We start from the raw sequence: 22,753 nt of genomic DNA on the forward strand, positions 1-22,753 counted from the left end.
CTCCAGGTTGCAGTCAGAAAAGTGTTACCCAAGAATGTAGCTATGGTCTTGATTAGATTGGGGAATTTTTTTAGAGCCACATGTAGCAAGGTTATAAGAAGAAGCGATCTTGATAAGATGAAAGCAGAAATCATAGATATTGAATGTGAGCTTGAAAAGATTTTTCCTCCATCCTTTTTTGATATAATGACACATTTACCTATCCATCTAGTAGATGAAATTAAGCTTGGAGGCCCAACTCATTTGCGTTGGATGTATTCTACAGAGAGAACTATGTGTGACTTCAAGGGGCTTGTTCGTAATCGAAAAAATCCTGAAGGATCAATAGTAGAAGGTTTTTCAGCTGTAGATTGTTTGAACTTTATTTCCATATACCTACCTAATACGGTGAAGACAAAATTAAGTAGGTGTGAAATAGAGGATGATGAGTACATTCAAACAGATATTTCCTAAGACAGGTCATCCAATTGGAAGTGAGAATATAAGGAAAGGCAAGATTTTTAACATGCAGCAACATGAGTTGTTTGAAGGACATCGATATACTTTGTTCAATACAGGAGATGAACAAGTAGAGGCATTTATCAAGTAAGATAAAATACTCGTTTGTTTTTAAACTTCATTTAGATGTTATGATAATGTATTTCAAATATCATTTCATTTGTAAATACACATTGATTAAATTACATTACATGCTTACAGGGAACATAAGAGCTTAACTGATAATCGTACTAGAGGCAATGCATGGGTAAAAGCACAGGTCCATAGTAGAGAATTTGGTGATTGGTTTAGTGAAAAAGTTAAAAATATTGAAGTGTCCAATCATTTAAAATGGCTAGCTAAAGGGCCTAACTTTGTGGCAAAAAGAAATACTGGATATTTCATTAATGGATATCGATTTCATACGAAGACACGGGATGCCCCTTGTAAAACTCAGAATAGTGGAGTGACTTTCTCAGCCACAACGGATAGTTTTGCTAGTGCTAGGGACCAAAATCCTGTTGATGGAATGGTTCTCATTACGGAATTATTCAGGATATCATTGAGATTGATTATTGGGGTTGCTTTAGTGTGGTACTTTTTAATTGTGATTGGTTTCATAATGAAGTCGATGATTATGGATTGACTCGGGTATATTTCAACAAAAAATGTAGTACAAATGATCCTTTTGTACTAGCATCTCAAGTGCATCAAGTTTTTTATGTGGAAGATCCGGTTGAGAAAAATGTTTATTATGTAAGAAACAAAGTCCCTGTGGATTTTTATGATTTGGAGGAAGAGAATTGTCCTAATATTGAAGAAACATTTTTGAGAGAGCCTAATGATGATATTGGTTCATCAGAAAGATTAGTTGATGTAGATGTTAGATGGTCTAGAGAAGATCTTCCTGTTGATATCATCGATGCTCCTTCCATTGCACAACATTCACAAGATGAAGCTATGGAAACATCGGAAGAGGAGGATGACTTTGATGATACTGATTGGGATTGGATGGAAGTTGATGATTGACAAAGGATCTTGTGGACTTGTTCAAATACATTATGTTTTTTTTTCTTATAGTAAGTAATGAATATCATCTGAGGTGCATCATATAGATTATGAATGTTGAGTAAACTGTATTTGCTATCTCTTGTTTTTGTTTCTATGTTTTTTTTCTTCATGTTATCGTTAAATTACTACAACTTTTGGATTATTAGTTTTGGTAAGTCCTTTTTCTCTCTTATTGATCATTTTCATTCTTCTTCTTTTTGCAGTTTCTCTGAGCAATTTCAATATATTAGTGGACCAGCAAATCACTAGGTTCTTATCTCTTTATTAAGGTCCAACACTCCAGGTTCGTTCTCTCTTCGAGTACTTAATGTACATTCTATGAATGTGATAGAGTGCAGAAAATATTATTGTAGACAGTAACAAACCTACTGTGTGTGATTGTAGACAGTAACAAACTTATTGCTCTCTTATAATTTCACTAATTGGCACCTAAAAACACTCTAAATCTTGTGTGTGATTGTGAACAGTAATAGACCTACTGAATGTGATTGAGTGCAGAAAATATTATTAGAATGTCCCTTAAGGGTACATTTTATTTTCAGCTCTTTGTTATATTTTGGTGATTGATTTTTGTAAGTATTGCAGGTGTACACTGCCATACATTTTAACTTTTTAATTTCTATTTTCACACAGGTTTGAATAGTCATAGATATGAGTCAACAAGAAACTTCAAAAAGAACCAAAAAAGCCAAAAAGAAGACATTTGCTAAACCGGGATCGTTATCATTCTTGGCAAATAAGAAACGACGGTTATTGACAACAAATGAAATTATTAAAGAAATAGAGTGCGAGAAAGGACATCTGCTCAAATTAATTGGAGCAGAACAATCAGTAGCACCACAATCTGAAGCAAAAAGACAATCTGTCGAGGAGTTGCCTTTTGAAAATCAGCCTGTCGAGGAGCTGCCTGTTGTGCAGCCTGTCGAGGAGCTGCCTCTTGTGCAGCCTGTCGAGGAGCTGCCTCTTGACCAGCATGGAAAAGATTTTCCTTTCGAGGATCAAGTGCAATGAATTCTGTCACTCCTCGAACAAATGATCAACCTGAAGAACAAGGTAACATATAAGATTACAAACCTATTTTATGTATTCATAATTTTTAATTATTATTCTTGTATTTTCTTATAGCTGGAGATGTTTCCACTCCAAATAAAAGAGGTAGAACGCAAATGCATGATGTTCATGCCCGAAAAGAACGTAAGTTGATCATACTGAATAGTCAAAATCAACCTGTTGGTCCTACGGATGATGTTGTCATAGAGCTAAGTAGCTTCCTAGGAACATTGGCTAGAAATGCGACTCTTTGCCCATTTGATATATTGGATTGGAGGAGCATGGACACTAAAAAGGATTTATGGGATTATACCAAGGTTTGTAGTTTACAATAATAAATTATTTGTAAAAGTATTTTACTTCTATTGGCTAATTGAATGACACATAATTATAGGGGAAATACATTATTCCTGAAGCTGCGTACCATTGGGCTATGGTAACAATTCGAGATGCTTGGAGAAGACATAGAAGTGATTTGAAGCTTAATTATTACGATCCATATGACAATGATGCAGTTCGAATGGCAAAAAAGCCTGATCATATTCCAGAATGTCAATTTAGAGAGCTCCTCAAATATTGGAATTCTGAAAAATTCAAGGTAAAAATGTAGTTCAGAATCTCAATTTTTTGAATAAGTAGCATTTGTATTTGGTACTTTAGTGTCTAAAGTAGTGTGATAATAGTATATATTCTGCTTTATTATTTCTTCTACTCTCTTCTCTATTGTAATATTTTGTAGCTTCTTTCTTCATTTATTGTGATAGTCACATGCATTTTACAAGACACCTTAACACTATATAATGACTGATATTGACAGATTGTTATAAAGGAAAAATAGACTGTTATAAAGGAAAGACAGACTAATATTGACCTCGTCTGGTACACTATATAACACTAATATACCTTCGATTAACATTACTGATTCATTTCTTTTGCAGAAAATGTCTGAAACAAATGCAAAGAATCGAAAAAAAATGATGAATCCACACACTACTGGCAAAAAGAGTTTCGCTTTAGTTCGTAATAAGTTGGTGAGTTCTCTTATATATTATTTTTTTAATGAAATTTTCTTTTGGATCTCTTCCAGTGTGAGTTTTTTTTTATATATATATTTCAATTTGACTAGGAGAAAGATAAGGAGACAGTATCATCTAAGGATCTCTTTGTGGTTACAAGAACAAGAAAACCTGGTCGTTTGTACAAGTCCTCAAATGAAGATACTACTAGTAAAATTGTATGTGCCTGTCTATTTTTTTTTTATTGAGATCAACTATTTATTTCATATGATTGTGTTTGTTGGATATGCTTTGGTAGGCTGAAATGGAGGAAATTGAAAAACAAATAAGCATAAATGGTGAGTATGTTGATGCATTTTCAAGCGTCATGGGTCCTGAACATCCGGGACGTCTAAGACTATATGGCGCAGGAGTTACAAAGACTACTTTGAAAAAAAAAGTTGGCAATTCGGAATCAACTTTAAGTGCAACAACTGATGGAATGCAGCAAATGCAAGAGAGGATGCAGAAAATGGAGAAACAGATGGAGGAACAAAAGAAAATTGTGCGACAAGAAGTTATTGCAGATGTTATTGCACAACTTAAGCATGCAGGATTAATTGATCCTAACATATTGGCAGCATTGTCGACTCCTTCACCAAGAGAATCTACTTCTGTTCAAGGGGCTAAACAAGGTTGGTGTCGCTAATTCTATGTTTTGATTGGTATTTGTTGTTGCTACTTGCTATAGAATTAGAATAAAATAGTATGCTATTGATCTAAGGAAGTTGGGGAAAAGTTAGGCAGAGGATCAGTAAATGCCTGATTCATGAGTATAATTAATGTCTGAGTTGCTGCTTGTTCTCTGATAGTCTGAGTTGCTGCTTGTAGTCTGGTTCATGAGTTTTCTGGTGCTGCTTGTAGCCTAGTAGAGGACCAGTTGTTAGATTCATGATTTTTTTGATACTTGCTGCTTGTAGTCTGGTTTCTTGTGGTTTCTTCTTTATGTTAATTAAACATTTCTCTTGTAGCATGATAGTGTTGTTTCTACTGCTTGTAGTTTGGACTCTTGTTTCTGCTGCTGGTCTCTTGTTTCTGCTGCTGGTTTCTTGTAGCATTATAGTGTTGAATCCTAGCTTCACGATTATGTTTAGTCGAGCCAACGTAGTAGCTAATTGCTGAATGTATAGTGGTCTGGTCTCTTGATTCTGCTTCTTGTAGAAGTTTAAATGCAGCTAGCAGTTTAATGTTATTGGCATGTGTAGTAGTCTGGTCTCTTGATTCTGCTGCTGCTTGTAGAAGTTTAAATGCAGCTAGGAGTTGAATGTTATTGGCATGTGTAGTAGTTTGGTCTCTTGTTTCTGCTGCTGCTTGTAGAAGTTTGAATGCAGCTAGCAGTTGAATGTTATTGGCATGTATAGTAGTCTGGTCTCTTGATTCTGCTGCTGATTGTAGAAGTTTGAATGCAGCTAGCAGTTGAATGTTATTGGCATGCATAGTAGTCTGGTCTCTTGTTTCTGCTGCTGCTTGTGGAAGTTTGAATGCAGCTAGCAGTATAGTAGTCTGGTGTCTTTTATTTTGCTGCTGCTTGTAGCAGTTGAATGTTATTGAATGCAGCTAGCAGTTCAATGTCTCTTGATTCTGTTTAATGTCTCTTGATTCTGCTGCTGCTAATGCATGGTTGTAACATGTTAATTTCCAAGATTTGAGGTTTGCTAAATTATATATATTTTTTTCTGATTATATGTAGGTGATGAAATCGAAGAAAGGGATGAAAGCAGTAGTGAAGACTTGACATGGGAGCTGAAGTATATATTGATGTAAACTTTATTGATGTTCTAGAAATCATATATTTTTGAAGATTGAAAATTCTATGGCATGTGTTTCACCTTTTTTTGATGCTATAAAAAGATTTGTATATTTTGCTATAATTGATATTAGAATCACGGATCTTGAATTCTAATGAAGGTAATGAACATTTATTCTCGTTAACGATTTATGTGTATTTTTACGATATAAAATTGATTCTCATGAATGATTTAGTATATATATAGCAGGTATATATTAGCTTACTAATAGTGCATTAGAATTGTTGCAAATAGCAGGTAATAACCGTTGCAATAGGCATTAAGCCACAGTTCTACAATTGTTTGAAAGTGTTGCAATACCCTATAACAACCGTCGCAATAGAGTGAAAACGGTGTGTTGAATTGAAAAAAAACGGTAGCCATAGCCTTAAAAGAACTGATGCATAAACCTCTATTACGACGGTTAAAAATCGTACCAATACGTCCATAACCGTCGGCAATTAATTCAAATGAGAACCGTGGCAATAGCTCAACGTATGGCTACGGTTATTAGAACTGTCGCACAGAACCGTAGCAATATCCCTATTGCTACGCGATTTGTTGTAGCGGTTGTGGTAACCGTAGCCTTAGACCTATGGCTACGGTAGTAACGTCAATTGCTACGATAGGTGAACCGTGACAGTAGACCAAATTTCTAGTAGTGACTTTTAGTGATCTCCAGGTTGATTCTGAACTTTACTGAGTTCTTAGTAAATTCATTTTCGTATTGTATCATAGTTAAGGGTAAGGCAGGGTCTGTCCCGACCTACTCTAGGTCTTTTATCTTTTTAGAGGCTTTGTAGACGTATGTACATGGTTCAGTAGTGTCTTAAGGAGTAGTGGCCTCAACGGCCAAGTCTTGTATATAGATTTTGGGTTAACTTATGTTGGTTTTTATCGCTGCATCATTTGTCAACTTGTCACAATTGTAATAGTTATATGCAGAGTAAGAACAAATTTCTGGTTGGTTCTCTCGGGTCCTTAGGGCATCGGTTGCCTGTCCTTCTTAACAGGATTTGAGGTATGATAAAAGTGGTATCTAAGCAGGTCCTCCTAGGAAGTCTACAAAGTCGTGTCTGTGTAATGTCTTGCTTATGGATGTTTTGTGCACCACATCTGTAAATTGGATGCTACGAGACATGTAGGAGTTGTCTCATTTCATTCATTTCTTAGATCGTAAAATAGAACAAATGTTGTAGGTGAATCATATCTAATTTTAAATTGTTTTATTATAGCAAAGATGCTAGTTACGAGGAGTAAAAGTACTTGTGAGCGAGTAGATGTGTCTGCCAGCCAACCACTACCAAGTCAAGTTGTTCAAAGTGGGGCTCAAGATGAGTCTCTATTGCAGACTTCTGCGATGCCTCCATCTCTTGAAGAACAAAGGAGGGAAGATTAATGTCAGGAACCCCCTATTAATGCTACCGAGCAAGATTTGACGAATGCAGTCCAATTATTGACTCGTATAGTTGCTGGTCATGGCCAAACACACCAAAATTCAGTTGCATGTACTAATGGTGTAGATAGAGTAGCTGGAACATGAATATCTGATTTTCTTAACTTGGACTCTCCATCATTCAATGGGTGAGATCCGAATGAAGATCTGCAAGACTTTATAGATTAGATTAAAAGCACTTCAGATATTATGTATGTAAGAGGTAAAGAAGCATTTGAGCTAGAAACATATAGATTAAAGGGTGTGGCTATATTGTGGTATGAAGCTTGAAAGCAATCTAGGAGAACAGATGGACCTTCAACTACGTGGAAAGAGTTCAAAATGACATTCCTTGACCATTATCTTTCATTGGAGATCCGAGAGACCCGTGATGATCAAATCTTCAATCACCACCAAGGAGGTATGAGCGTGAGAGAGTATAGTCTAAAATTCAGTTCCTTGTCCAGATATGCTCTTAATGTAGTAGCTACCATGGAGGATAGAGTTCATCGATATATGGATAGATTAGACCCATATTTAGTTAGAGAATGTACCATTACTTCATTGAATAAATATGGATATAGCAATGCCTTTGCACAAAAGATGGAGGATCAAAGACAAAGAAGAAGGACACAAGAGTCGGAAACAGGGTATTCTAAGAGGGCCAGATCCATTGGGCAGTTTACACTATCCCAGGTAAGTTTAGGCCTCGGTTCTATAACAGACAACCTAGACCATCATCTTTCTACTCTACAGCTAGTGCTCCACCACAGGTTCAAGGGTTTAGGGGCAATTAGTTTAAGCAAAGAAGTAAAAGAAAAGGCTCACTAATAGTGGGTCATCAAGAGTAGGGAAGGACGAGCCAATCAAGACCTCCTCGACAGACTTGAAAACAGTTTGGGAGGAATCATCTAGGTGCATGTCGGTTTGGGACAAATGTTTGTTTTTGGTGTTGCACACCAGGGCATATGATGAGAAACTACCCACATAGGGGTGTGGGTGGCGTTGCACAACCAATTAGATCAGTTGTTGCATCAAACTCATCAAAACCTTCTTTGGATAGGTAAAGATGCCTACATGTCGTGGTGAGGATCTAGGGGAGCTTCTAGTTCTAGTGGAGGTGAGAATCGCTCATATGCACTAGGGGATCGGCAAAATTTAGAAGCCTTGCCGGATGTGGTTATAGGTACATTGTCCATCTTTTCACATATTGTATATGCATTAATTGATCCGGGGTCTACACTATCATATGTTACACCATTGATTGTTGGAAAGTTCAAAAGAACATCAAAATTATTAGTGAAGTTATTTGAACAGTATACACCGATTGATGAGTCTATTATAGCTATCAGAATTTTTCATAAGTGCATTATGATTGTTTGTGATTGCGATAAATTGACTGACCTTGTAGAGCTATAAATGGTATACTTTGATGTTATAATGGGTATAGGTTGGTCATCTTCTTGTTATTCCACAGTAGATTACCGATCTAAGATAGTGCATTTTCAGTTTCCAAAAGAGGTAGTCCTCGAATGGAAATGTAATATTGGGGCGCCAAGAGGTAAATTTATTTCTTATCTTAAGGCAAAGAAGATTATTTTCAAAGGATACATATGTCACCTGGTCAGAGTGAAAAATGTGGATGCAGAGCCACCAACCCTTAAATCCATTCCAGTGGTAAAAGAATTTCCCGATATGTTTCATGAGGATCTTCCATGGTTTCCTGCAGAACGAGAAGTAGAGTTTTCTATTGATGTGCTTCCAAATACTGAACCTATATTAATTCCTCAATTTAGAATGGTTCCGGCAGAACTACGGGATTTGAAGGAGCAACTAAAAGACTTATTAGAAAAAGGATTCATAAGGCCTAGTATGTCCCAATGGGGAGCACCAGTTTTATTTGTACGCAAGAAAGATGGATCGTTAAGAATGTGTATCGACTACCGGCAGTTGAATAAGTTAATTAACAACAAATATCCCCTCCCTAGAATTGATGATTTGTTTGATCAGTTACAAGTTTCTAGGTGTTTTTTAAAGATCGAACTGAGATTGGGTTATCACCAAGTGAGGGTCAAGGACACAAATATACCCAAGACAACTTTTCGAACATGGTATGGTAATTTTGAGTTCTTAGTCATTTCATTCGTGCTAACAAATTCACCAGCAGCTTTTATGGATTTGATGAATAGGGTGTTCAAGAAAATTTAAGATGTGTTTGTGATAGTGTTCATAGATGACATTTTGGTGTATTCAAGACCGGAAGAGGATCATGCTAATCACTTGCGGCACGTTTTACAAATTCTTCGTGATTGTAAATTGTATGCAAAGTTCTCTAAATGTGAGTTCTGCTTTAAATATGTGGCATCTTAGGTCATATTGCATTAGATGAAAAGATAAGGGTTGATAACCAGAAAATAGAAGTCATGAAAAACTAGCCCAAGACCTACAACGCCTACGGAGATCTGTAGTTTTGTTGGATTGGTAGGTTTTTACAAAAGGTTCGTTGAAGGATTCTCTTACATTTGTGAACCCTTAAAAAATCTAACACACAAAGAAACCATGTTTTAGTGGAGTGATGAATGTAAAAGAAGTTTCCAGTAGCTGAAGAGTAAATTAACTTCTACACCTGTATTGGTACTTCAAAAAGGAACGGAAGGCTATGCACTGTATCGTGTATAGCTATGGATCAAGGCAGCTTCGACCACATGATAAAATTTTATCCAACCCATGATCTAGAGCTAGCAGCAGTTGTGTTTGCTTTGAAGATATGGCGCCACTACCTGTGTGGAGTTCGCTTTGACATATAAACTAATCACAAGAGTTTGCAATATATCTTTAAGCAAAAGGACATAAATTTGAGGCAGCGAAGGTGGCTGGAGTTATTAAAAGATTATGACATTCATATCTTGTATCATGATGGGTAAACCAAATGTAGTTGCTGATGCTTTAAGCCATAAAATATTTGAAAGTACTTATGGGAAGTCTATGGAGGCTAGCTTGGGGTTTCAAATTCTTAAAACTCAAGACAAAGGGGTAATTGTGCAAAAAGCAGCAGACTTCTCATTAGTAGTGGAAGTGAAAGAGAACCAATACACTGATCCTATTCTTTTACAGCTTAAAGAGAATGTATAACATGGTATTACAAAGTTATTTGACCTTTCGCAAGAGGGAGTACTTCGATTAAAAATAGATTGTGTATACCTAATGTAGATGAAGTAAGAAAGAGGATCATGATGGAAGCACATAATTCAAAATACTCTGTTCATCTGGGTAAACTAAACTGTATCATGACTTGAAAGAAATGTATTGGTGGGGGAACACGAAGAGTAGCGTTGCAGAATTCGTGGCTCAATGTCAAAATTGTCAACAGGTTAAAGTAGAACATCTAAGGCCTTGAGGTTATAAGCAGCGTATAGAACTTCCGATTGGGAAATGGGACATGATCAACATAGATTTTGGCACTGGTTTGCCTCAATCACTCTGGAAGTTAGACTTCATATGGGTAATAGTCACAGACTCACCAAAGCACCGCACTTCTTGCCGGTGAAGACTACTTATACAGCTTAAGAGTATATGAGGTTATACATTAAAGAGATAGTTCGAATGCATGGAGTGACAATCGCTATAATATCTGATAGAGGAGCTCACTTCACTGCAAATTTTTGGAAGTCGTTTCAAAAGTGTTTGGGAACAAAGTGAATTTTAAGTACAACATTTCACCCTCAAGAGGATGGCCAGACAGAACGTTCAATTCAGACACTTGAGTATATGCTGTGAGCTTGTATATTAGATTTCAAGGGTAGCTGAGACGATAACCTACCACTTATTTAATTTGCTTATAACAATAGCTACCATTAGAGCATTAAAATGCATCTTATGAAGCCTTATATGGTCGAAAGTGTAGATCACCAATGGCTGGTTCAAAACAGGTGAAACTGTCTTATTTGGGTCTGATCTTGTTCGTCAAGCTATGGAAAAAGTCAAAGTGATACAGCATCGGCTAGAAATAGCTCAAAGTCGACATAAATCATTTGCAGATATTAGAAGGAGAGGACCAGAATTATCTATATGCGATTGGGTTTTCTTGAAGGTGTCTCCAATGAAAGGGGTAATGAGGTTTTGTAAAAAGGGAAAGTTGAGTCCACTCTATATAGGGCCATATAAGATTATTCAAAAATTCGGCCAAGTAGGCTATGTGTTATAGCTACCACATGAGCTTTCATCAGTTCATCCGGTGTTTCATGTCTCAATTCTACAAAAATTCATAGGTGACCCATCTTTTATTACTCCTACTAAAGATGTACTGATTATGGGAGATCTCACTTATGAAGAAGTACCCATAGTTATTCTTGATCGACAAGTTAAAAAGTAAAGAAATAAAGAGGTAGCTACTATAAAGTTTTATGGAGGAACCAACAAGTAGAAGAAGTTACATCGGAAGCTGAACAAGCAATGAAATTGAAGTATCCTCATCTCTTTCAGATCCAGGAGAAAGATGAAAATGCTTAGTTTATATGCTGACAAGTATACGTCTATATGTATTATGTGATTTAAAGTCGTACTAACTTAGGCTTAAATCTGTTTGGGTTGGAAAACTATGGTAACATTTGAGGATGGATGTTTTAAGGGGGGATTATGTAACAGCTCATCTTACGCATCTGCTTGTTCTATTCTTGTGATACTGCTGGCCTTATTGTGTAGGTGAGGGACCATGTTCCTTATATGATTAGTGTTGGTTTAAACTAGCTAGAAAGTGATGTATCATCTCATGCACGTTTCAGCGTGTTAATTGTAAGTTGACTTCGCTGGATGTATTTAAACTAGACAGTAAGGAGGTAATTGAGCTTAAATTTGAAAGTTAAGTTCTAATTTGAAGAAAAATGATGTAATATTAAGCTAGCAGCTGGATCACCTACTTTGAGCTATATGGATATTGTTCAAGTGCCCAAGCTGATGGACCATATTTAGAATTGTAGTAATGGGCTCACTTGAAGCCTAAACCAATTAAAAGAAAATAAAAATAAATAAAAGCCCAGCAGCCAAATCTGCCAAGGCCCAATATAGATAAAGCCCAAGAGAAAGCAACTAGGTGCATCACCTAGTTTGACCTTTTAAGCTACTTGATCTGCATAAACAGGTGCATCACCTACATTACCAATTAGTGGCTGAAAATGGACCCCCAAAAAAGGAGATTCTAGAGGATTTTTTTGTGGTCAATAAAGCTCCATATATATCCATTATGATCAAATATTCTTCACCCATTTTAAAACATAATATTGTAAATTATCTCCAGCTCTCCCTCTCTTTTCTCTTCAAGATTAAAATAATTGTTTTTAGTGGTTCTAGGGTTCTTCAAGAAACGCTTATATCTGCAAACCAAGGCAAGTGAAAACACTTGAATTCTGCTGAATTCTCCCATGAATAATTAGAAAAAAACATGTTATTCATGCTCAAGTATGAGTACAAAAGCAGAAAATTTCATGAAGTAATGCTTACTTCCTTAGTTATTAAGATACCTTTTTCTTCTTCTTTTGTTTAAGTGTGAGGAAAGATGAAGTTCTAGAATAGTTCAAGTTATAAGGAGAAGTTGCAAAAATTGAGGTAAGGTGACTGCTCCACTTTATTTTTTCTTCGTTGTGTATGAGTTTGAGTGAGGAACTAAGGGTGTGCTATAATAAAGAACTCAAGGGGGTGGTGAATTCAATAATTGGTTGTATTATAAAGAACATTGGGGCTATTCTATGTGTATTATTGTTGGTGCAGCTTGGTTGATCTTGGGGAAAGGATATATAATGTATGTGTTGGATGGGTTCATTATCTGTCAAAGTTAGCTACTGTTCTACGAGGCTCATGGTGTGATAGCTGCTCATTTTAGTTTACCATAACTTAAATGTAGATTAAAACCAAAAATGGGAGGCTGATCGTGATAGTTATGTCGATCAGAGGATAAGGTATGTAAGGATATTTGATTCTACATCACTTTGGCATGAAATTGAATACTTGCGATTAATACCATTGAAGTGAATCTCATAACTTCTATTCGTAGAAAAGAAAACATAGTAGCACCGTACTATCTCCAAATAGGTAACAGTACTTCCCTCTCTCCGTAGTGCATAGAACTACTTCATTTTATGTTCACTATTTTATACTTTTATAATTATCCCTGCATGAGCTGGTATGAAAATGGTATTACCAAAAACAAGTCTGGTGAATCCTCCTCTTTGTTGTTTGAAGTCAATTGTGTCATTACGCTTTTAAAGTAATTTGTTGAAGTTACATAGCTAGCTCCTTATGTCATTGTTATTGCCTTTAAGTATTATTTCTAGGTCTTCTATTACTGGTATTTACTTCCATATCTCCAAAATGATTATGAATTCCAAAATAAAATCTCAAAAGAGTTACGATTATACAAAGAACAATCACAAATGAGTTATGAACTGATAAACAACAATCTCAAAAATTAAAAAATCTAAGTGAAGAAATCTACATAATTACGTGTGGCAACTCAGGGGCGAAAGCCTAGCATGGGTTGATCCTTATTTGGATAGAAGGGTGGCAGCTTAGGAGCGTTAGCATAGCATGCGCTGATCTCAAATGGTGTAAATATGAGGACCGAATCCTAGGGGTTAATATGCCTAGGCTATTAACCCCTGATCTATGCATTCATGGGTTGGAAGTTGATTTCATTTGAGTTCTCGTATTACATATGTTATATTGCCTTACATATTAAATACATTTTTTCGTACTGACGTCCCTCGCTGGGGATGCTGCATTTCATGCTGCTGGCACATATTTTAGGTTTGTTCTCTCGTGTCCTTAGGGCATTGGTTTTCTGTCCATCTTAATGGGATTTGAGGCATGACAGTTAGGATTTGGGTTAGGGTGTAGGTTTTTTTTTTAGATTTTATGGTTCACGTTTAGCATTTGAGGTTTAAAATTTATGGTTTAGTATTTAATGTTTGGGTTTTGGTATTTTGGGCTTAAGGATTGAGTTTATGGTTTAGGGTTAGGGTGAGGTTTAAGGTTTGGGTTAGAGTTAGGGTTTTTGTTTTCATAGAATTTTGGGATTAGGGATTATGATTTGAGGCTTAATATCAACGGTTTAATGTTTGGGTTTTGGTAATTAGAGCTTGGGGTTTAGGGTTTATGGTAGGTTTAGGGTTAGGGTTAATGTTAGGTTTATTAGGGTTAGGATTTAGATTGTTTTTTAGGTTTAGGGTTCAGGGTTAAGGATTTGAGTTTTATTATCTATGGTTTAGTGTTTAATGTTAGGGTTTTTGTAATTTGTATATTGGGATTTGGGTTTAGGGTTTAAGGTTTAGGGTTAAAGTTAGTATTAGGGTTAGGTTTCGTGTTAGAAATAGGGTCAGGGTTAGGGTTTAGGGTTTTTTTTGGTTTTAGGTTTTTGGGAATTTTGGTTCAAAATCTATGGTTTAGTGTTTAATGTTTGGGTTTTTGTATTTTGGGCTTGGGGTTTTGGGTTAATGGTTTAGAGTTAGGTTTAGGGTTAAGGTTAGGGTTACGGTTTGGGTTAGGGTTAGATTTATGGTTTAGGTTTTTTTAGGTTTTAGGGTTTGTGGTTTAGGATTTGAAGTTTAAAATCTATGTTTTAGGTTTAATGTTTGGATTTTCGTATTTAAGACTTAGGGTTTTTTCATTAATTTTTTTTGGAATTAGGGTTTAGGGGTTAGGGTTAGGGTTAGGATTAGGGTTAGGATATAACTTTTTTTTAGGTTTTATTGTTTAGGGTTTAGCATTAAAGGTTTAAAATCTATTGTTTGGTGTTTAATGTTTGGGTTTTGGTATTTTGAACTTAGGCTTTAGGGTTTATGGTTTAGTGATAAGGTTAGGGTTAAGGTTAGGGTTAGGGTTTCATTTTTTTATAGGTTTTTGGGTTTAGGGTTTAGGATTTGAGGTTTAATATCAATGCTTTAGTGTTTAATATTTGGGTTTTGGTATTTTGAGCTTGGGGTTTAGGGTTTAGGGTTTTGGGTTAATATTAGGATAAAAGTTATGGTTTAGGTTGTTTTTTAGGTTTTAGGATTTGGGGTTAAGTATTTGAGTTGTAATATCTATGGTTTAGTTTTTAATGTTAGGGTTTTTGTATTTTAGGCTTTGGGCTTAGGATTTATTGTTTAGGGTTAGGGTTAGGGTTCGTGTTAGGGTTAGGGTTGAGTTTTTCTTTTGTTTTTATGTTTTAGATTTTAGGATTTTTGGTTTGAAATCTATTGTTATTGTTTAATATTTGGGTTTTGGCATTTTGGGCTTGGGTTTTCGAGTTAATGGTTTAGGGTTAGGGTTAGGGTTGGATTTGGGTTAGGGTTAGGGTTAGGGTTTAGGTTTTTTTATGTCTTAGGGTTTGTTATTTAGGATTTGAGGTTTAAAATCTAAAGTTTAGTTTTTAATGTGTAGGTTTTAGTATTTAGGATTATGGGTTTTTTTCTTGTTTTTTTTCCTTTTTTTTGAACTAAGGGTTTAGGTTTAGGGTGTAGATTCTTTTTAGGTTTTATTTTTCAGGTTTTAGCATTTGAGGTTTAGAACCTATGGTTTATTATTTAATGTTTGGGTTTTGGTATTTTGTGCTTAGGTTTTTGGGTTTATGGTTTAGGGTTAGGTTTAGGGTTTCTTATTTGTTTTTTTTTAGGTTTATTTTTTAGAATTTAATGTTTAAAATCAAAGGTTTAGTGTTTATTATTTGGGTTTTTGTATTTGGGCTTGGAGTTTAGGGTTTATGGTAGGGTTAGGTTTAGGTTTAGGGTTAGGGTGAGGGTTTAGATTATTTTTTAGGCTTTAGGGTTTGGGGTTAAGGATTTGAGTTGTAAAATCTATGGTTTATTGCATAATATTAGGGTTTGGGTATTTTTGGTTTAGGGGTTTAGGGTTTAGGGTTACTATTAAGAATAAGGTTATGGTTAGGGTCAAGGTTAGGGTTAGGGTTAGGGTTAGGATATAGGAGTTTTTTCAGATTTTAGGTGTTAGGGTTTAGGAGTTTTGGTTTAAAATCTATAGGTTATTGTTTAATGTTTGGGTTTTGGTATTTTTGACTAGGGTTTTAGGGTTAGGCTTAATTTTATTGTTAAGGTTTTGTTTTTTCTAGGTTTTAGGGTTTGTGTTTTAGTATTTTAGGTTTAAAATCTATGGTTTAGTGTTTAATATTTCGGCTTTCGTATTTTGGAGTTAGGTTTAGGGTTTAGGGTTTAGTGATCGGGTTAGGATTAGGATTAGGTTTAGGGTGTTGGTTTTATTGGTTATTTTTGCAGTTCATGTTTTAGAATTAACGGTTTATAATCTTTGGTTTAGTATTTAATGTTTGGGTTTTGGTATTTTGGGCTCAGGGGTTTCGGGTTTATGGTTTACGGTTAGGTTTAGTGTTTTTTTTTTTTCGGTATTTGGGTTTAGGTTAGGGATTTGAGGTTTAACCTCAATGGTTTAGTGTATAATGATTGGGTTTTGGTTTTTTAGGCTTGGGGTTTAGTGTTTATGGTAGGGTTAGGGTTAGACTTAATGTTAGGGTTAGGGTTAATATTTAGGTTGTTTTTTAGGTTTTAGAATTTGGGGTTAAGCATTTGAGTGGTAATATCTATGGTTTCGTGTTTAGTGTTAGGGTTTTGGTATTTTGGGCTTTGGGTTTACGGTATAGGGTTAGGATTAAGGATAGGTTTAGGGTAAGGCTTCGTGTTAGAATAGGGTTAGGTTAGGTTTTAGGGTTTCTTTAGGTTTTAAGTTTTATAGTTTAGGATTTTGGTTTATAATCTATGGTTAGTGTTAAATATTTTGATTTTGGTATTTTGGGCTTCGAGTTTCCGGCTAAAGGTTTAGGGTTAGGGTTAAGGTTAAGGTTAGGGTTTGGGTTTGGGTTAGGGTTAGCGTTAGGGTTTAGAGTTTCTATAGAGTTTAAGGTTTGTTGTTTAGGATTTAAGGCCTAATATCTATGATTTAGTGTTTAATGTTTTGGTTTTCGTATTTTGCATTTAGGGTTGTTTTTTTTTGGACTTAGGGTTTATGGTTTAGGGTTTAGGATTAGGGTAAGAGTTAGGGTTAGGATTAGGGTTGTGGTGTAGGTTTTTTTTTAGGTTTTGTGGTTAGGATTTAGTATTTGACATTTAAAATCTATGATTTAGTATTTAATGTTTGGGTATTGGCATTTTAGGCTGAGGGTTTCGGGTTTATGGTTTATGGTTTGGGTTAGGGTTATGGTTAGGGTTAGGGTTAGCGTTAGGATTTTGGATTTTTAAATTTTTTATTTTTAGGATTTAGGATTTGAGGTTTAATATAAATGGTTTGTTGTTTAATGTTTGGGTTATGGTATTTTGGGCTTGGGGTTTAGGGTTTATAGTAGTGTTAGGGTTAGGGTTTAGGTTTATTTTAAAGTTTTATGGTTCGGGGTTGAGGATTTGAGTTATAATATCTATGATTAAGTGTTTAATGTTAGGGTTTTGGGTTTTGGTCTTTTGATTTAGGTTTTAGAGTTTAGGGTTAGGGTAAAGGATAGGGTTCATTATAAGGTTAGGGTTTAGGTAAATTTTTTGGTTATAAATTTTGGGGTTTAGGATTTTTGGTTTGAAATCTATGGTTTAGTGTTTAATGTTTCGGTTTTGGTATTTTGTGCTTTTTTTAATACCCTTAGAGGAGTAGGGGCTTAGCTTCACCCCCAGGCCTAAACATTACACAAAAATTATGTACAAGGAGGGGGCTTAAACTTTATCTCGACGAGAGGACTCCTCTTTATACATCGAATCTAGGAAGCATAAACTACGAAGACTCTCTCTTTACAAGCTCAAAAATAAACAATCTAATTTAACTATTCAAAGAAGCTATATTATGTTATAGCTTAGGATATTAGATCATTCAAGGGGGTTCTTTATTCTTCTTTGTCTTTTTCCTTCTTAAACTTGGCATCTCAATTAAATCGAGTTGGTAGTATGCTTTTGCCTTTTTAGGTAGTTCTTGGCTAGTGTAATATATTTCTGGACGAGTGACTTTGTGTCTATGCTTGGACAGTGCATCAGCCACCCAGTTCGCTTCCCTGAATATATGTATACATTTGAAGTCCTGAGTTTGAGAGATGAGGCCTCTCAGTGTGTCCAGCTAATTGCATATATTCTATTGAGATGTAGGTTTTTGTTGGATCCAGTTTACAATTAGCATGGAATCCATTTCCAAAATAATTCTCATGTATCCTAGCTACAGTGCCGAAGTCGTACCGAAGATGACTTCTCCTATTTCTGCTTTATTATTTGTGCCATTTAAAGGGGAGAGGTATAAGATAGAATCAGATTGCCTTTGATCTCTCAAAATGCCCCATGTCCCTATCTTGCCTGGATTATATAGTTCACTCCCAGGTGTATTGATTTTGATCCATAGATCAGGTGGTCTTGTACAGGCAATCTTCTGCACTTCTGAAACTGGTACACATATTTCAGCAAGTTGAATGATTCCCTAACAAGTAGGGGCCAGTTAACCTCATGAAAAGTAGAAGTTATAAGTTTATAGTTATCATTGTAGATTGCATACCTGACTCAAGTGACATTAGAGGTTTTGGCCCCATATTTACAAGCACATATATTTTTCTATAAAATCCAGCAGATGAGGATAGGAGAAGTCTATAAGATGAATTTGTGAGCTTCATTTTTATGTTTAATGAACCACCATTGAGCAATAAACTATTTTAATGTATTGTGGTCAATTTTTCACTCCTGCTCTATTTTCAAAACATCTCCAAACTTCAGCAGCAAGGTCAGCATTTTTGAACATATGGTTGATGGTGTCTAATCCTTAACTGTTCATACAACAAAAACAATTAGTACGTTCTAGTCCAAACATAATTAACTTTTCATTGGTAGGCAGTTTCCCATTTAAGGCCCTCTAATGTAGGAAAGTGGCTTTAAATGATATGTGCTTGTGCCATGTGAGAGCCCTAAATTGATCTTTAGGTGTTTTTACCATTTTTTCATTCCAAGTTGAAGAACAAGTGAACATGCCATTGGAGTTGGCTTTCTAGTAAACTTGGTCTAGTAGCTGTTGTTGAGGAACTACTATATCTAGGATATTGGACAGTTGATTAGGGGGTACCTTTTGAATCAACAATTGGTATTTCCACCGGAAATCTACCCAAAAATAAGCAACCTTCCTGTTTTCATACCTGTGGCTTTTGTTAGAAAATAGAGCAAGTTGTCCTTCACCAGTCCAGTTGTCCCACCAGAAGGAGCAATTTCCATAGTTAAGCTTCCACTGAATGTGTTGCTCAGTATTATCCCTATTGTTGATCATGTGCTTCTTGTTCAATGAATCTCCAAAATCCCTTTTTTTGTAGATGGGATTTGATCTTTCGCATTATTCGGATTTGAGGAAAACTCCCCACAATGTGTGCTTAGTCCTAAAGATCTATCATTGTTGAAATTGAAATGCTAAGCACACAACTTTCAAATTCCTCATTCCCACCCCTCCTTCACCAAAAGGGTAGCTGAGGTTCTTCCAGGAAGCCCAATTGTATTTCTTTTTGTCACTTTCCATCCCCAAAAGAAGTCTTCGATCAATTTTGGTATTTGCTTTAGTACTATGAAAGGAGGAGTGGTAGTTGAATTAAGTGAACGGGTGGTTCTTGAAGGACATGTTTAATCAAGACAGTTCTGCCCCCATAATTTAATTGCTTGTTCTACCACCCTGTGATCCTGCACATTACATTAGATACAAGGTCAGAAAAGTAAGAAATCCTGGGCCTACCCACAAAGAGTGGGCATCCCAAATAGGTGATAATATCTTGCTTGTGCTTGAACCTAGATCCTTTTAATTCTTTCTTTTGTGCTGTCAAAAACATTTTGATGTACCATGAAATGATTTTTCTCACAATTGATCAACTGGCCTGATGTATCCTCATAAGTTTTGAGAGTTCGCTTGATGAGCTGGAGAGTTCTGGATCTTCTTGAAGTAAATAGGATAGTATCATCTGCAAAACTCAAGTGGTTTACTTGGGGGGGCCTTCTTTCCATGAAAAAACCATGATAATCATTGTGTTTATGTAATCCATTTAGGGATCTAGAAAACATTTCTACACCTAAATAAATTGGGCATGGGATTAGGGATCACCTTGCTTGAGGCCCCTAGATGACTGGAAAAAACCAAATCTTTTTCCATTAATTATGATAGAGTAACAATTATTTGCCATGATTCTCCACACCATGTCTATGATAATTTCCTTGAAGCCCATCTTCCTTAAAACAAGACATATATAGGCCTAAAATACTCTATCATAGGCCTTAGCCCTATCCAGCTTAATAATGACATGACTACCTAAGTTTTGCCTTTAAATCTAATGGATGATTTCTTGTGCAAACATGATATTTTAAGTTATACTTCTCCCTTTCACAAAACTAGACTGATTGAGGGAGATCAAGAAAGGTATAATAGGACTCAATCTTGTACTCAATAGTTTGGAGATAATTTTGCTAATGAAGTTGATCAGGCTAATAGGCCAAGACATCCCTAAGTACTTTTCTCATTCCTGCATTATATTGTATTTTGTGCTTGGGGTTTCAGGTTAATGGATTACGGTTAGGTTCAGGGTTTGGGTTAAGGATTAGATTTTAGGGTTTGTGGTTTAGGATTTGAGGTTTAAAATCTATTGTTTAGTGTTTAATTTTTGGGTTTTAGTATTTTTGACATTGATTTTTTTTACTTTGGGTTTAGGATTTGGGGTTAGGGTTAGGGTGTAGGTTTTTTTAGGCTTTATGGTTCAGGGTTTAGCATTAGAGGTTTAAAATCTATGCTTTAGTATTTAATGTTTTGGTTTTTGTATTTGGGGCTTAGGGTTTAGCATTATGATTAGGGTTAGGGTTAGGTTTAGGGTTTTGGATTTCTTTGGTTTTTGGGTTTAGGGTTTAGGATTTGAGGTTTAACCTCAATGGTTTAGTGTTTAATGTTTGGATTTTGGTTTTTTAGTCTTGGGATTTAGTGTTTATGGTAGGGTTAGGGTTAGCGTTAATGTTAGGGTTAGGGTTAGGGTTTAGGTTGTTTTTTAGGTTTTAGAATTTGGGGTTAAGCATTTGAGTTGTTATTAATGTTAGGGTTTTGATTTTTCTTAAATTGGGTTTAGGGTTTAAGGTTCAGGGTTAGGGTTAAGGATATGGTTAAGGTAAGGGTCCGTATTAGGGATAGGGTTGGAAATAGGGTTTAGGGTGTTTTTTTAGTTTTAGGTCTTGGGATTTAGGATTTATTGTTTAAAATCTATGGTTTAGTGTTTATAGTTTGGGGTTTGGTATTTTGGGCAAGGTTTTGGGTTAGGGTTAGGATTACGGATAAGGTTAGGTTTAGGGTTATGGTTTATGTTTTTATATGTATTTAGGGTTTGTGCTTTAGGATTTGATGTTTAAAATTTATTGTTTAGTTTTTAATCTTTGGGTTTTCGTATTTTGGACTTAAGTTTTTTTTGGACTTAGAGTTTCGGGTTTATGGCTTAGGGTTAGGGTTAGGGTTATGATAAGGTTTATTGTCACACCTCAACCTTAGGTGATGCGAACAAGTGCCTTGTTAACACATGCTTTAAAAGTATCTATGATGAGAAAGAAAACTACTATGGAGATTACTGAAAAAAAGCAACATATACAAAACATTTTGACTAGCTGAACCACTACATGTTACAAGTGAAACTATGAATGCAGTTTATAGCTTTACCATGTCTACAAAGCCTCTATTGGAATCCAAGAATGTACCACTATGAAAATACGCATAGTAAAGACTCAACGAATCCCCAAATAAACCTGGGGATCATCAGCAACCGCGGAGTATAATGTGCTTCTATAGGGGGGTCTATTTTTGAGTACTTGTACCAGCAACATGAAATGCACCGCCCAATAAGGGACGTCAGTACAAAATAAATTACTTAATATTTAAGGTATATTACAAACATATGTAACATGAGAGCTCAAGTGAAACCAAATATCAATAGATAAGGATTAGAGACCACCATTGTATGTACTTGTGGAATCGTGCATGTTACATTCTTTTATTTACTTTTGTGTACATTATAATCTTTATACAACATATGATACAAATGACCTATTGATCAGGTGTGGAAGAGGATGACCCATGCTAGGCATTTTAATCCCTAGGATGCTGTCCTCATAATTATACAAATTGGAATTAGCCCATGCTAGTCTTTCATCCCTGAGTTGCCACCCTTCCATACCGATAGGGATCGGCCCATGCTAGGCTTTCGAGCCTTAGCTTCCACCCACTTATACCAATTGGGATTGACCCATGGTAGGCTTTAACCCCTAAGCTGTCACCCATAATCATTCAAATTACTTCACTTAGATTCTTTAATTTTTTAGATTGTTGTTTATCATTTAATAACTCCGTTGGGGTTGTTCTTTAGATAATAATAACTCTTGTGAGATTATTCTTCTTTATGTTCTTAACTTGTTTGTGATTGCTGTTTTGGTGGTCATAATCCTTGTTCTCGATTTGAACTACGTGCCTGTAGTAGAAGACATATGACTATGGACTTACGATAATAACAATGACATGGGAAGCAAATGTGGCTTTGAACGTAATACTTAGGATCTTATATGACTATGTACGCATTTTAACATCTCAAATTGAAGCACATCCAGCGAAGACATATAACATTCGGCCATGATACTTGAACTCTATATGATACAAATACAAGGTGTTCATGAATGCGGAACCAAGGGGAAATGCTGGAAGATTCAACTTAAGGATGGATATGTAATCAAAGTAAGTATATATAAACGTACAATACAGCATGTAGTGATCCTATGAGTAAAATTATAGTCTAACACAATGGGAGTAATAACAAAGAAAAGGAATGGAACATTTGACAACATGACATATCTGAGAATAGTTGAAGAAGGTTGGCA

The 22,753-nt window shown here is 35.6% G+C and overlaps 1 protein-coding gene across 1 annotated transcript; it reads left to right on the forward strand.

The window, feature by feature from the left end:
• Window positions 1-3,539: 3,539 nt before the first annotated feature.
• On the forward strand, window positions 3,540-5,417 carry LOC107013222. Its single transcript, XM_027915583.1, has 4 exons — window positions 3,540-3,629; window positions 3,725-3,832; window positions 4,102-4,288; window positions 5,344-5,417. The coding sequence occupies exons 1-4, from the start codon at window positions 3,540-3,542 to the stop codon at window positions 5,415-5,417; spliced, it is 459 nt and encodes a 152-aa protein (XP_027771384.1).
• The last annotated feature ends 17,336 nt before the right edge of the window (window positions 5,418-22,753 follow it).

The sequence above is a fragment of the Solanum pennellii genome, chromosome 3 (genome assembly GCF_001406875.1).
Source record: "Solanum pennellii chromosome 3, SPENNV200".
NCBI lineage: Eukaryota > Viridiplantae > Streptophyta > Magnoliopsida > Solanales > Solanaceae > Solanum > Solanum pennellii.

Excerpts from the sequence above, each read along its gene's own strand:
- LOC107013222 (XM_027915583.1), top strand. The coding sequence starts at position 3,540 with ATGTCTGAAACAAATGCAAAGAATCGAAAAAAAATGATGAATCCACAC. Across the intron at positions 3,630-3,724 it reads CTTTAGTTCGTAATAAGTTG|GAGAAAGATAAGGAGACAGT; the intron begins GTGAGTTCTCTT and ends CAATTTGACTAG. Across the intron at positions 4,289-5,343 it reads TGTTCAAGGGGCTAAACAAG|GTGATGAAATCGAAGAAAGG; the intron begins GTTGGTGTCGCT and ends GATTATATGTAG.